The 16,719-nt window shown below is 35.3% G+C and overlaps 1 protein-coding gene across 10 annotated transcripts in view; it reads left to right on the forward strand.

The window, feature by feature from the left end:
* Window positions 1-16,719, forward strand: part of Esrrg (estrogen related receptor gamma) — a 589,781-nt gene that overhangs the window by 375,721 nt on the left and 197,341 nt on the right. The window contains exons 2-3 of one of the 10 annotated variants that reach the window (XM_047520873.1): window positions 4,190-4,365; window positions 4,783-4,901. The exons of 8 other annotated variants lie outside the window; for them this stretch is intronic. In XM_047520873.1, the coding sequence (XP_047376829.1) occupies window positions 4,897-4,901 (5 nt within the window). In that variant the 5' untranslated portion in view covers window positions 4,190-4,365; window positions 4,783-4,896. The remainder of the gene's footprint in view (window positions 1-4,189; window positions 4,366-4,782; window positions 4,902-16,719) is intronic. One more of the 10 variants, XM_047520874.1, reaches the window with a different exon arrangement.

Below are 16,719 nucleotides of genomic sequence, written 5' to 3' on the forward strand. Positions count from 1 at the left end.
CATTTTCCAGATCTCAGAATTTATAATTTGTATCTTTGAGGTCTTTTAATCAGGCTTTTATTTAGTTAATAACACTTTAGGCATTTTTGTAAAATATTGAGCCAGCAGAAAAATACTTGTGCTTCCTGTGCTGAGAAAAGATAAGGACCATCTCATTAGCCGGGCCATACTTTTGCAATTAATTTTAGATACCTGGTGCTATTCATCAAAGAGGGCAGCTAACTTCTCTATGATTCTATTTAACAATACTTTCACAATACCTCACTCCTGCCAGAATTACAGACAAAGAAGGAGCGGGTTCTTTTGGAAGGTAGACATAATGCCCAATCTCAAGTCTGTATCACTTGTGAAAAATTCCTCAACATTTGTTTTCAGCTAGTGACTAAACAAAATATTTCTTTGTTTTACTCGTAAAGTAACACTCATCACTGAAGGTTTTCCCTTTTATTATTTCATACAAGAAATTAAAATACATGCTTATGATTGATACTTTACACACAAGTGGCAATTAATAGCAATGATTTTTATTAAACCAATTAATATCACATAAACTTTAGAATCGGCTATCAGGCCTTTAGAAAGAAGAGGAGAACATTTGAGGTATCGTGATCGAACTTAAAAGTCATTGCAGCAGATAAGCCTTGCTCTGAATTTTGCTTCATCGCAAATTCATGGGTAGGAGAAACAATGCAATGTTGATCTGTTATAAGTGCATATGAGCTCTGGCCCTTGGCAGCTCTCTGGAGAAAATCTTTGATTACATTGGTCCAGTTTGCTCAGTTTTTATCTCTTTTACATCCACTGGCATTGTATTAAATTGTCATTGTCCTAAAGCACATGAGATAGAAATGAATTGCAGTTCTCTACATTCTCTGACAGTGAAATATTTAGCCTCTCTTTCTCCAATCATACTTATGTGTATATTTGATAGTGCAGGGATGACACCAAGCATCTCTGCGGCTTCACATTCTTATTGCATTTTGTGTGTTTTGCCATTGATTATTATTTCCATAGTCATGCAAATCTGAATGTACATCATCTATACCATTATTATTAAAATAAATACATGGCACTTTAAAATCCAAAACAGTAGATAGGATACACACACGAGTATGTTCGCGTGCATGTCTAACATGCGTGTGAAATATGCATATATGTGGGGAAAGGGATATATGTAGCATATAGGTGTGCTGTTAAGATTGTCTATTTACATTTGTATAATAAAGTAGATCTCAAGTACTATTCTAACTAGTGGTCAGTTAAATTTGCCAAGCATGATTGTGACCTGGAATTAGTATTTCTGGTATTTACCAAGTCTGATTTAAAACTGAACTGATTTAACTACTGTATATTAGACAGGTAACAGGTAACCTAGTAAGTAAATTTGTTTCTGAATTAATATAATTTTAATTATTTTCATTCATGTATTCAATATATAACCATAAATAAACTGTAAAATAGGAAATAAACTACTGATATTAAATGCATAATTTAATGGGTTGGGCCCATATCCAAGAAAAAAATTTGAACTAGCTTCTGGCTACATCTTTCCCTATACAATTGGGCCTGACAAATATATCTTAATGCAAAGCATGAGAGCTTTCAAAAAATGCAAAATGTGAATTTAATTTGCCTGTACTAAGTAAATAAGTCATTTGCTTTTTTTTTGCTAAAAGCAAATATGTAAAATTAATAAGTATTATGTTCATATAAAATACATCATAGATTTTAGAACGATTTAATTTGATCCTATCAGGTAAGTTTAGAGGTCTGTTATTTTACTTTGGTAAATCCGAGTGTTGGACAAAAACACTTACAGGATTGCTCTGTCTATTCTTCTATTCTTGTTCCAATTCATATTTTTGTTTAAATTCCTAGGTTCATTTCCTATCTTTGTTTGTATAACGCTTTAACAAATTTAGTGCTATTGTGCTAAAAAAAAAAAAAAAGTGCTAACTGCCTCTTTATACCACCCATCAGATCAAAGTTAGCTCCCTTATTATTTGAAGGTGGTAAGTGACAGCCTTCTGTCTTTTGAAGAATTTACCTGGCCTTTTAGTCTTGTTTCAAGTTCCTGTTAGATTTATACTTCCTAAGGTCTAGGAAACCTCAGCTAATAAAATAATTTCCATTCAGTTTTAGTAAACATATCTTTCCTCTCTGCTTTTTCTTTCCAAAAGTACAGATGTCTCTTTTTCTCAGATTTGAACAATATTTTTCAGTATTTTCTAAATGTATTTTATAATGAATTATCCAAAACCATTGAATTGAGAAGCTTTAGATCTTTAGTGAGACCTTTAGGCACATGTATCCCCCTCATAATTTTTGAAAAATATTTTTCAGTGTTTGGAGGAAACTTGCTTTTTATGTTTTGATTTCTTCAAATGAAATGCCATTTCAATTTATGGTGATGCACATATATTTGGAAGGTAACCTACTAAGGCAAGGCAATAAAAAGAAAGGTTCAGTTTTTTTAAAATTAGGTTTCTCACTGGTCAATTAAAGTTCATTTAATATACTGGACTATGTGCATTTGGCTATAGATATGTAACAACACTACCATTAGAAATACAACTTATGGTTATATGCAATTCTTTCACACAATATAGTAAATGAAAACACCAACTTTTGGCATTCAGAATTTCTTAACTACTTACTAAAGTGTTCAAACTCATGGAGCATCTACTTAAGTTTAGATTGTATTCTAAAAAAAGAAAAGTGAATTTCTGTTTTAATTATAAAAAGCTGGTTTTGTCACATACTGTCCTGTGTGCCTTCTCATATTGCTTTGAGTGAAACAAAATTACATCTATACCTTTCATCATTTTGATTGGAAGTACAGATTATGTGTAATATGCTTTGGCAGCACTTACCTAGCCAAAGAAAACAAATTAATATTGGGCATACTGAGGACTGTCAGGCATATCACAGACATGTCAATTTAACTTTGCTTCATCATACACCTTCTCCGCAAACAGTTGGTAAAGATGGTACTAAATAAAAGGCAAGCTACCAATAAATCCTCACATTATATCAGAGATTGATGGCTAGTAGAAGTGTAATGAAAACCAGCTTGCTTGCTTACTTCTCTTTCAAAACTAACTGTGGGAATACAGAGAGCATAGGGAATAATGAGTTTTGTATAACTGAAGCTCATTCAAACCTTTCTACCACCCTGGAAGTAAAATGGGATGTTAAAACAAAGTCTTTGACTTGGTAAACCTCAGTTGCTCTTATTTGTGAAACAAATAAAAACTTAAGGAAGTGGAGAATCAGGGAGTCTGGGGAATTCACTTTTAAAGGAAAGCTTTGTATTGCACTTTGCATACATTTTCTGGGGAAGAGAAGAATCTTCTTTTTGTGTGTGTGTGTACCTTATTTAATTCCTCCCCCACCCCAGAGAGAGAGAGAGAGAGAGAGAGAGAGAGAGAATTTAAAAAGTAAATCAAAAATAAAGCAAGAATTTATGCACAAAAAATAGGCAGAAGCACATTAATTATTTTCCTTCCTGATCAGAATTATATCTTGGCAAATGATAATTCTTTTTTCATCTACTCTGGAAAAATTTTACTCATTTTTAATGGCTTTTGAGAATTTAAACAAAGGGTTTGTTAAATATATTCTCTTTCCTTTTAATACATTGTGAGCTAAAACATTTTAAAAAGTATACTCTTCAAGGCAGTTAATATGTAATAATATTTATAAGAATTTACTTTGATTTGAAAAGAAGTGTAAAAGCAGACTACTCATATATCCAAAAATTATATCCAGAGTTAGCAAATCTAGCAGATCATGTAGAAAAGTATAGACTGGGGTCCTTAAATTTTAACAGAAAAAAATCAAAGGTGGAGTTGTTCAGTCCATTGTCCTTTGCCCTCCATAATTCCACATTATTGTAGTATTTTCACTTCTCCAAAAACATTAGGTGGTCATATTAAATTGTGTTCCTTTAGCCCACAAATGGAAGAACATTTGGATGATTTTTTTTTTTTTTTTTTTACAGTCATTCGTCTATTAAAAAATGTCTAGATCAGATATTTGGAGGAGGACTATTGTAACTGTTCATGACCAGAAAAGGAGAAAGGTATACATGGTGGATGAGAACCATGTCTGTGTCCTATGAGAAAGTGGCTGTATACAGTTGGTGCTGGGTCCTGTGAAATGACAGAAGCATCCCTTTTATCCATAGACTTGAATGAGACCTGCCTCATCAGTCATGGCACCATAGTGTCACAGATGGGAAAGCAGCCGTCAGCTGAATTGTACTGAACTACACACTTGGCTAATTCATCTTATTGCTCTACACATCTAAAGGAAGGCTCTCTCTGTTCTTGGAGTCTAGACAGCATCAGGAGTTGGGCTCAGGTGGGAGCAAGTGACTGCCTTTCTCTCCTAGCTAGTCAGCAGAGGGAGGTGAGGAACAAATGGACAATATGTACACAAGCTCAAGCAGAGAATCCTAGGGTCAGGAATTTGTTGATACCCAGTTGGCTAAGTAAATTTCAGAGGACTCCCATGTTCTAGAAATGTCATGATTGTCTTTCATGCTCCAAAGTACTATCCCTAGAAGAGGTGTGTCTCCCCATTCCTAGGGACCACGAACTGGTATAAGCATTTTTTAATAGATAGAAATGGAGAACAGATAATCTGTGTTAATCTGGATGATGTTCTTTTTTTCATACTTTTATGTTAACTATTCAGTTGGTTAAGTCTGAAGAATAAGAAAAATAATGAGGTTAAAAACTCAAATTGTATTTTTTTTATTTCTTTATTTCCTTATAGTGAACAAAACTTTAATGTCTAGAGCATTTATGAGGGTTTTAATGATTGGAAAATCTATCCTGAGAATGTGGTCACCATATGTGATAGCCTTGCTTTCTATCTTGTCTTCAGTTTATGGGGTAAGTTCGGTGATATTGTCTATTGTCTTACTTTGCTTGCATTGTAGAACCTGTGTGCGTTCACATTGAGATTATCCGAAATGTGGGGCAATGCCTGCTCAGTTCTAAAACAGTTCCCTGTACACTTCCCCCTCCTCAATCCCAGCGATTTATTCTTTTTAAAATTTCTGTTTCTATTAATCTGTTTTGCTAAAGGATCATTTACTTGGGTAAAAAGGTAAGTGCATGATATTCAGCTATATTTGCACACAAAGTACATGTTATTTTCCCTGTGAATTCCAAAGAGATTGCCTTCAACTTTTAATATTTGTTTTTCTTTTGTTTCTGTTTGTTGTGCATTCTAGTTGAGTGCTTTTATAGTGTTTTCTTGATTGTTGTCAGTTTGGGATACTCGCAGCTGACATTTTTGTTAAGTTAATGTCACAGCAGAAAAACCTATGGCAAACTGGAATGTTGCTAGAGTGCATAGAAGATACAACTTATGTTTGATTGTGTGTAAATACAGTTAGTTAGTTGGGGGTTTATCAGATAGCTTGGCAGAAAGAGAGGAGCAGTACAAACTGTTTTCAGTAACAGTGCTGTTCATACACCTGATAAGATTGAGAGAGCTTTTCGAAATGCTGATAGGCCTTGAATAAGAAAAGAATAATCACTTCTACTGGCACCAGCTTATCGGGAATGAAGTAAAATGCCAACACTTTTACATTAGCAAAAGTAAATGTTTTAGACACTCTGGGCCTTTTTTCATGCAAGTCAAATAGGAGGGGTGCTTTAGAATGTACTGTAATGAATAGAAGGATTTTTTTACCTTGACTAAATTACAGGTGAATTTGTTGATAAAGGAACTTTCAGCATCAAGAGCAGCATCTTTGATAAGCAGGTACATCTATGCTGGACATTCTCTGGAGAAATTAAGCATTTGCTTTTCCCTCCAGTTCTATTAAACATCATTTCTGATGTTAGAAGATGCAGCTATGTCCTATGTCAATTGAGTCTCCTTGTTTTTCCAGCAGATGGGTGACAGGCATTTGAAACTTAGCTTATCAGACATAAAATGCTGGTGTGCTGTGGTTAGTAAGTTTGGGCACATCACTCAGTTTTGAACAGTTGTGCTGAACTGGCAAACTATAAAAGCAATCTCTGGGTTTTTTTCAGGAGTGGAATGAGATTAATTATAAATTTAGAATGCCTTAATAAGAAGATAAATGTATTTTTCCAAGTTATAGTCCATTTTAAGATGCCTCCCTTAGAGAGAAAGATTGGCCTTGCTTTTCAATATAAACCATTAACTTTCCCAGTTCTACCATTTTCTCTTCTTTGTAATTTGACGCCTACAAATAATTTGGCGTATTCAGATTTGATAAATGATAGTGCAAGAGCAGATTGATTGATTTTGGATTACTATTGATTACTCTCAATGAGATCACTGTGACACACTCGAATCAATAGTATTCGATTAAGCGAGGCACCACCGTTCTATACATTCAGGAGCAGTGGGGAATTCGGGAACAGAATGTTCACAAGCTGATAAATTGACAAAGCGTTCAGCTTTAAATAGCCCTTTGTTCAGCACGAGTTCCTTAAAATATATTTCATTGGAAAGTTCGTTTTTGCAACTCGGGGCCTTCTGTGGAAGAAAGGTCATCAGTTTAAGGTTTATTAAATTTTAACTAAAAACAACTGGGCTCCATTTAGGTGTAAAATAATTTAAGTACTTACTGCAGGCAACCTTCATGCTTTTGAGCTGTCGCTCAAAGGTTTCATTCTTTTATGAAGATGTCAATTGTAAACATAAAAATGCATCGCTGGAAATGGAATGGTTTAAGATTCAAACTGAAATAAAAATTCCTGCCTCAGGAAAGCACTATAATCAAAATAAGGTGGTCTTAACTTTCCTCAGAAGTGGGCATGCTTAGGAGCAGCGCTGGGAGGCAGCAGCAGGTGGAGTAGCTTGATCAAGCCTGCTCATCTTTTCTTTTTTTTCCTTCTTATCTGAGGGTGTTCACTGTGTCACCAATACTCCATGCAAAATGCTAAATATCATTTGATCTGAAAGCATGTGATACACTGAAATCTTTCTGTCCTAAGCAAACTTACAAAGTCATTAGGAAAAAAAAAAAAAATCATTCATGTTTCCAGTCCAGCCAGGCCCTCAAGGAAAAGATATCATATTCCACCCTTATGCAGTCTTGGCACTTGGAATGAAACCTTTACTCTTACGTTATATGGTATTGCCGAGTTGCTTTCCCAAAAGGTGAACTGTGTTATAATCACTCCACTGACAATGTTAATGTTCTTACTTAAAAAAATCTGGTTGCAAATGAAATTTTGGCTAGTAAGACCTGTTTATTCAAGGCCTTAATAGGTCGAACTTGTCTTCTTTCCCTTTTTCTATTTTTTTGGAGGGTTGAACCTATGGCCTCACCTGCCAGATGAGTGAATTGCACGCCCAGCTCAAGTTCAAATCTTAAAATATAATTAGATAAGTGCTCTCATTTTGATACTAATTTTTAAAAGAGAATCCCCCCAAACTAGAGAGATTATTAAAAGAAAAGTCACGTTTAGAATCCTAAAATTATCTATCAAAATATTAGGCATTTTTTGCATGGAAGCAAGGTAATGGAATTCTAATTATATGAAGTTGAATCATATGAAGTTGCATTTTGGTAGGTCAAAAATGTGTTCAAATATCAGCAACTTCATAGGATTTAACCCAATAATTGAATTTATTTCTGTACTTTTCATATTTCATAATAAAGTGGGAGTAACAACTAGTTTTTATTTTCTGATGGGTTGTTTTATGGAAGACACATGAATTCTATCTATGATTATCGCAAATATATTGTAATATCATTTCGGGCAACTGTGTCTTTTTTGTTTAACACCACTAGTGAGTTGCCAACTATAGTGTCTTGCACGCACTGAAAACAGTGTGCATTTATCCAGTATCTGTCCTATGGGAGCTAAACTGCTTCTGAGAATCTGTGTATGCTTTTTCATCTTCTGAGGAAGACCTGGTCACAAACAAGACAGCTGCCTCATTGTGTCAGGAAATAGTACTAACACCCTCCCCACCCCAAAGAGCACATTGCAGAGAGTAAAGTTTCAAAGGAAATCGAGGAGAGATGCCAACACCTCAAATATTTCATCCTCACGTTCATTTGTTAAGAGAACCTTAATATGCTAGTTAGCGCTTTGCATGCTTTCCCCAGAGAAGTATTAAAACTGTACTCCATGAAATGTGTGCACCACTGTGGAGTAGGCAGATGCAGAGTGCCCCGAGTTGGCACTGGAGCTGTCGATGCTTTATTGACCATTGCAGTCAGGAAAGGGGCTTCAGGAGATGTAATAAAATGATCCCAGAGCCACCATTTGACCCCCCAGATGTGAAGCTCCTTAATAGGAGCTGCCTGTGCCGACCAATAGGGGCTTTCTGTGCCCACCTGCAGGCAGAAGCTGGCTCCCAGTTACGAAGGGAATTGGCTTGTCTATAGGTTGGAGGGAGGGGCTCTGGTGGCACGGCTGGAAATGTCAGCATGTAGTGCATCTTGACTTGGGGTCACGTCAGGACTGGGTAAGTTCTTGTTACTCTGGGTAAGCACACGACAGCTTACATCTCGTTTTGGAGAGGAGGGTGGGCATCGGTTCCTAGAACTTGATTGAGTGAATGCCTCTAACTGGTACCACTGTCAGACTTAGAGTTTTCCCTTAGTAGTGCTTTTCCCCCCTGTCTGTGGCACTGAATTTGATTTATCGCTGGTACTAAGATCAAAAAAGAAATCATTCCTTTTGATGTTTGCTATTAGGCACATGCAGTGCAGGGGGCGCAGGGGCACTGGGAGGAGACCAATCTTAGCATACATGTCACTGTCCTGGCCACACTGTGGCTACTGATGGCAGACTATATCCTCTGTTCGTTTTGATTGTAAAACTCTGTGAATAAAGAGGTTAGCCATAGAGTGTTTTAAATTAATTATGTTTAAGTACAGATTCTTTTGGTAAAGACACAAAGCAGTAGCTCACATATTATACCTGATCAGAATGACATTTTAAAGCTGTATTTGCATCACTTTTACCAAAAGACATAAAAAGCTCAGGAATATAAATAACCCAATGGGGTTTAGTTTTTCTGTCAAAAAAGAGCAATTTTTTTTTTTTTTTTGTTTTGTTTTTTGGTGGATGGCAAACTTGGGACATCAAAGCCTTATTTGTGAAAGAGAGGTAAGATTTTGTGGGGTCTGCTTCTCCTGGATCCGGATCAGCCTTTGTTTCCAGCTCTGTACAGTAGCTTTTGTCCGGCTTCTCAGTTAGTGGGATTTCTCTGAGCAGCATGAGCCCCAGCCCATCAGCAGGCTGCTAGTCAGCAGCAGGTGTGAACAACATAAAACAGGATTAACACTGAACCAAAGTGTGTACTAAAAACAGAACCCCTGCCTTGCTTTTAAAAGGACTGCAGAACTGGAAGATAGAAGCCACTCTGGACCTGTACACTCCTTGTTTACTAAACAGTGTTCAATGGGCTATGTAAATGGCTCTGTTTAGGTGTGGAGGAGGCAGGAGAGGGAACATGTCCTCATTCTCTCTTTCTCTTTTTAAATATAAGCTCAAAACTTATGGAGAAAATCCTTCTAGGACTTTCAGAGGAAAAAATAAAGCAAAAATTTCCTGGGTAAATCTTGAACCACAATTATGGGTTAATATTGCAAAGATATTGTCCTTGCTTACAAATTAAATGTTGAAAATCATTTGATATGCTTTATTTCTCCCTTGTAAAAAAAATTAGAGATTGGGTTTGTTACATTTTTATGTTTAATTACATGACATAATTTTTATTTTTACCTAAATAATAAACCAAAAATAAGTAATTTCACTAGAGATCATATAGCCCCACAACTACCCTATTTTAAAAAATATAATTACTACATACTTACAAACAAGAAAGCTGTCAAAAAAAAATCAAAGTTAATATAGGGATCAGCAGGAGTTTAGCAAATGGAGTATTTTATTGAATTTATGGCATCTGAGTCACTTGATCAGTATTTTGTGTAGGGAAGATAAAGGTGGTGTTTCACATTGTTTTCTCTTTTGAGTTTATACTAAATCCAGTATATGTTATATATCAGATTAAAATTTGGATATCTGTTTTCTTTATTAGGTTTAGACTAATCTATATTTTGAGACTTAGGGCTTGGTCACATCCAGTAAGAGGTTTAAAATGAGAAAACAACAATTCAATCAGATGGAGAGATTGTATTTTATATACACACAGAGATACACCTGCACACACATTAACAAACCCTTCTTTCAACACATGCAGAGTTTTTTGCATGTGTATATAATGTCACTATACTGATTTTGATTACTCTAAAAATATGTTCAAATATAAACATTTATATAAGATAGATCTCTTCAAGAATATCATGTATACTTATTAAAAATATTTTTGACATGTCAGAAATCAGAATTGTGATCATCATTTCCTTTCAGCAGCATCTTGGTAATATACGTTGCCTTTTTTACCCTTTATATCCAAGGCTTAAACTGTAATTACTCAATCCTTCACCCTTTGCTTATACTTACTGTTTTTTTTTTTTTTTTTAATGGTTATTTTTCTAAGCTTTTGCTACTAATTTTATTTTAAAAGTAACCTTGTCTGATAGTTTAATTGTGGCGGTCTTAATACCCATTGAATACACCCAAGAATATCCAAATCATTATGAAATATATAAACTCTGAAAATTGTATTTTAATTTCACTGTTACTTTCTTAAAAAGTTGATTTAATACCATTGGCCTTCTAGTGTCTTTCTGCTTGAAAAATGCCCATTCCCTTCTGTTTAGTATGTTTAAGTACCTCTGTTATAAACATCAATTTGGGTTGTGGGATCATAGCTTAATGATAGTTAATGAAATCAGATTTAGAAGATATCAGTTTAAGATTGATTTTTGAAGTTGTATTCCTTATATTGCTGGCTCTCTGGTGTCAAATTGATTGCTTATAGTAACTTCTCATGTTGCATCAAAGAAGAGTGCATGTATTCCTTTACAATTTTTAAAATCACTGAAGTCATCAATTTAGTGCTTAAATGTGCATTTTCTTGATCATTCAATCATTTGAATATATATAGGCACTGTTTTAGGCACTAGAATCCTGAAATAAATAATAAAAGCATAGAATGTTCATGAATGCTTATAAAATATTTTAAAATGGAACTTTTTATATCTAAGTCTCCCATTTAAATGGAGCCAGTCTTGAGAATATAAATTCAGGAATCTGGGTAGTGTTATTATTTACATAACACTTGAGCAAATTGGGAGTTTCCATACAGATTCTCTGGTTCCTTCTTTTTAGAACTGAAGTAAGTTAGTACTATGAACATAAAAGGAAGTTTACATTTAGATCCGATCCCTAATAAGGATGTGATTGGGGTCTTGGCGTTCAAGTCCTGTCTTATTTTTTCCACCTTTGGTGCTGTGGTTGCACCCAACGCCTGACCCTGCCAGGTAAGGGCTTCACCACTGAGTCACACCCAGCCCCATGAAAGCTGGCCTTGTGGGTGTTCTTTCAGCTAAAAAGTGGGCTGAACTCTCCCTCTTTGAAAAGCCTTTGAAAATTTGATCAACAAAGTTATCCTTAAATCTTAGAATGCTGGAAATTAATTGCATGTGATTTTTGTCTTTTAGACTGGTAATAGAAAGTGAAAAAAAATGTTTTCAAAGATCCTTTAAGAAAATGTATTTCCCAGGTTTCAGGAAAGCAAAGGGGTTTTACTTGAACTCAAGAAAGTTGATGTTGTTTGACTTTGAGGGAAAGATTTGAATTAGTAAACTCATTCTAATCAAAGTAAATGACTGTTGAAGGTAGTTTTTATAAGGAAACCTTTCCCTTAATCTTGAGATAATCTCTCAGCTATTGTCTTTGTCCAGCATTCCTGCAAAGCTGCCAGGTAGAGTTCCCAAATGCCTGGGATTTCAATTTGCCTGAGGACTTGAAGATTGAATTCAAAGCAGTTCTCTCTTTGCAGCTTCTCATAAGTGGATGCATTTTATTCAGGTGTTTTATGTATTTATTTTCTTTTTTGAAGATACAGATTGCTTTGCTTCAGGTCATTAAAATTACTGTCTTCCACATTTTTAGATGTTTATAATTAGATGATTAGTGAAGTTAGGCAGTAAGATTTATATTAGCATCAGTTAAGTTTATAGAAGAATTAAAATCATAGTATCATGGTACCATTGCCAATCAGAATATGCCAGAAATATCTCGGGAGAGCTTTTGTCAAGTGTTTATGCTCAATTAAAATTTATACTACATGTTACTGAATGCCTGTCTCCCACAAGTTTCCAATCACAACTGACATGCAATACTATTTTTGTGTTTGTGTGTTATGGTACTATAGGATTACAAACTTTGCTAGGCAAATGCCACACTTTTGGAAATGACACCAGAAAAACGACACAAAGAATCATCCCCACTTGGGCACAGCTTATATTTTCTGCAGCACCAAAAGGTTATCAAAATATGCTTTTGTCTCCTCTACTCCATATATGTAAGGGACTATTTTCCTTTTTTTTGTTAGCTGGGCAGTCAGGAGCTGAGCCTCCTCACCTATTTTCTCTTCATTTGTGCTTTTTTGCAAAATATTCCTGAAAGTACTTCGTTTCCCCATAGTCTTCCTGACTCTACCTGTATCATTTCCCTTGAATCCTCTTCACTTTTTAAAATTGAGGTGGAATGTTTAAAATAGATGCGTCTTTATGCATAGTGCCTGAATATGTATTCTAAAACCTTCCCCATAGTGTTCAAAAAGAAAAACCTACTAGCAAAGCAACAGCATAAAACGTCGGGGGTTGTTGTGGGGGGGTGTGTAGGGAGGGAGAGGGCAGCTGGTAATTTATGATTCTTCTAGTATTGCATGTAAAGGATTTGCCAGTGCCCCACTTCCACCCCACCCCCAAACTGCACACCGCTCAGTGTTAGGATGATGATAATGTACCTGGAAGGAAGAGGCAGTCCATGCCCAGGCAGCAGCCTCAGACGGGCGCCTTGCCATCTGCACCTCCTGCTGCATCCACCAGTCCATCTGGTGACTGCAATAGCTCATTGTAGGCCTCTTCTGAGGAACATTCGGGCTGAAAAGCAGGCAGTGTGAATTATTTAGGTAGCTAGTATAAATAAATAGAGGGAAAAGAGAAGAATAACAGGGGAAAGAACTAAAGGATCCTGGTGCTCCCTTAGTCCTTGGTGCTTTGGAATCTTCTAGTGCACCAAAGCATCCTTTTGCATATAGATTTAGATGTATAGATCCCTGTGTAGATTGCAAACCAATGAGTTTTATCTAGATCGAGATAGCACTGGCCCTGTTTTTCACTTAAAATATGGACGGCTTCAGGTAGGGAATCTTCGGAACTATCAACCTAAGTGAAACTGATAAAATGTTATATTTTTTAGGCATTAATTTAGCAGAAGTGAAGTAACAGTGTGTCCTTTTTTTGTGGGAACAACAACTTTGACTTTTTAGTGAATTATACTTTATATACATTTTGGGTTTTTTTTCTAGTAGATATACAAAAATTTTAAAACAAATTATCTTTATTTGTATGAGTGGCTGGCCAAAATACTTTTGTTAGCTACTATATACAAAAATCACTGTTACTATATCAGCATACACACCCATATACATACGTATATACATATATATACATATTAAATATTGAATGAAAGTCTTCAAACATAGATATCTGTGATTAACACTGTAGATTTTGTAGCTAGATAGACCATATAGACAGGCATTAAAGTCTTAGGAATTATGTGATGAAAGCCAAAAAGAAATACTTGAAGAAATTGTAGACTTGAGTGAAATAAATCATGTATACTAAAATAGACTCTTTATTGAAATAAGGAAAGTTTAAACAAAATGGTTTTTAAAGACTTATTGGCATTTTGTATCTAACAAGATAGTTTTATGAGGCTATAATTGTCATGAAGTCTGGGAAGAGCTAGTTTGTATAAAAATGATTATAAATTGTAAATGAAGTTTGGAACTCTGAATGGAATTGGCAGTATTCAGACTTTAAATAAACAATTCCTGTGTTCTTTCCTCAGTCATTATAGGATAGTAACATTTTCAGGTGATGGGGCTTCATAATTAATTTATAATTCTTTTTATCTACTCTCATTTTTACTTTATAGATTAATTCAGATATACAAATCATGTCATATATTATATCTTGCCCATTTAGTTTTTGAAACTTTGTTAAAACCATGAGAAAGAGAATGGGCTTATTAATATTTCCCCTGGTTCCACATGTCAGAAAGGCACCTAATGTTTTACATTCTAAAATAAACTAGGTTCTTAGGGTTAGTTTTCTCTATCCATTGACTTAGTTTGGTTACAAAGTAAATTTAATTGATCTTGGGGGGACCAGTGAAGCTCTAACTATCATTTAAATAAGCAACATTCATATCTGGAGCCAAATATGCATAAAAATGAATCACATTGCTCATTCTAAAGGTAACCAGTAATGTCTTCATATTTTTTCAGAGAAATGCTTTTTTAAAGAAATTATTTTTCATATATATTTTTAGTTGTTTATGGACCTTTATTTTATTCATTTACTTATATGCAGTGCTGAGAATCGAACCCAGTGCCTCACACAGGCAAGCGCTCCAACCACTGAGCCACAACCCCAGCCCACCAAAATACATTTTTTAATTTCAAGAAAATTTATCCTCACTCTTTCCTATTTTATTCAACTCCTTTTTATCTGTATTTGAAACTGTTGTGCAGCATCAAATAATATATTTGTCCTAAGTCAAGAAACTCTAAAATTTAAGACATCCAATAAAATTCATGATTTAGGCAACACTGAGTTTATCTCCTAAACCAGTCTTTCTTCCTAATCCCACAGTTTCTCCTGTGACATTCTAGCTCCCTTTTTCAGCTTCACATTAAACAACAAAGCCCCCTAGCCATTCACTTTTAAAAATACAAATTTACATTTATACAGAATTAGAATTAGGGACCAGTACTTCTTATTTTTATATTATTTTTTCCTGGAAATCTGTCTGTTCTTCATAGAGTCAATGCGGGTAAATTTTTCCCCCTCTAGCCCAGCAAAGGACAAAGGTGAGGGACATGGCCTCATTAAAAGTAACCAGTACTGGTCCAGAGACTATAGAGTAGAGGAAGGGGACTAAGGAAAGGGAGGAAAGTAGAGAAAGGGGGAGGTACTGGGCACATTGTGTGCCTTTAGGAATATGTAAAAACGAATCGCACTCTTAGAAAATTAAAATTATAATGCACCAATAAAAAACAAGTAACCTGTCCATGTTCTTGAAGTTAGCTACAAGCACAAGAGTGGCTTCATTGTTTAGTTGACAACTTCAGGGAGTATCTACAGTTATTTACAGGCTCTTAGATGTACAAGGTAATTAAATGTTTCAAACAATCTGAAAACCGTCTATCAGAACACTTTTTCCTTACTGCTTTGTTTTCACCATGACTTGCTCTGATAGTTTTTAAAATTCTGTTTTTGATTTAGGATTTACGGGGAAGAGGCCTCCTGAGCATTGTCCTATCTTCTGTTCTGGTGTCAGGGCATTAGGGGTTTTCTGATCTAATGTGGACAGGACCAGGATAATGCACACATGTGTGATTTCATCAGACCATGTGCTTATGGCAACCTTGCTTGGAATAGGTAATCACTTACATTCTCTTAAGATTGTGTCAAAATGTATTCGTTTCAACAGGGGGAGCCTAGAGTATGTTTCTTTCCATAAAAGGACAACAGAAGTCTAGTAAATGAACATACATCAGCAAATTATACTGATAGTGACCACCTCTTTTTAGCATTTATAGATTTTTCCCTTCTAGTGTCATAAGACTAGAGAATCCATAATCTGGATATTAATTGTAGTTATATTTGCTCAGCATATGTCTTGAAGATGTTCTTCAAAGACACAAACATCATCTCTTAAAGGAACTTATGTGCCCAAATATTTGTTAGGAATTTTAAAAGAGAAATTTTATCACTAATCAGAGATACCCAGAAGGAAATTAATTAGTGTTACTACTTGCTTTTAAGAGTGCTGACTTTATAATTATGTAGCAAATTGGTGAGCCTAATGATTTCATTAAAACTAAAAAATAAATAAAAAATAAATGTTAATAAAAGCCTTTGTGTAATACATTATATGTTTCAAAAGTCAGTCTCCTTTTAGTGGTTCTTATTGAAATTTGCCATTGACAGTTTAGTCAAATCAGCTATATTTATGGTAGGCTAGCTGCTTTAAATACTGCTCTCTAATAGCAGTTATGGTGTTATTAATTATATGGGATAAGTAGCAAAGAGTAGCATCCATGTTGCTTCTTAATAGCCTCCCATAAAGAACTTCATTACCCCATTCATAGGGAAGAAGAGGGATATAATAATAAATCAGTAGTATTTTTATGGCTGCCTAAGTAGGGAGGTAAGGTGACCATTTGGGGTTTCCCCAAAGCAAGGCTAATAAATAGAATGGTATTTACTTAAGCACTGAAGACAGTGTGTCCTGGTCATCATTCGTGTGGGGATATCACGTCTGGTCCAGGCATGATGCCAGATTCCTTTATCTTCTTAAAACATAGAGATAAACCCTGGTTGCATTTGGTGAGAGAGAATCCATGGCAAGAGGGGAGACAGGTCTGCTGATGAGTGCAAACAGAAGGAGCAGCATCTGTGCACAGAGAGATGAGGCAATTAAAAGAAATCTGCCAGAGCCTTTCTGCAACCATTTCCTGTCAAGATCTCATGGGCTTTTGGACAGTTCTTAGGCT

The sequence above is a fragment of the Sciurus carolinensis genome, chromosome 12, assembly GCF_902686445.1.
Source record: "Sciurus carolinensis chromosome 12, mSciCar1.2, whole genome shotgun sequence".
NCBI lineage: Eukaryota > Metazoa > Chordata > Mammalia > Rodentia > Sciuridae > Sciurus > Sciurus carolinensis.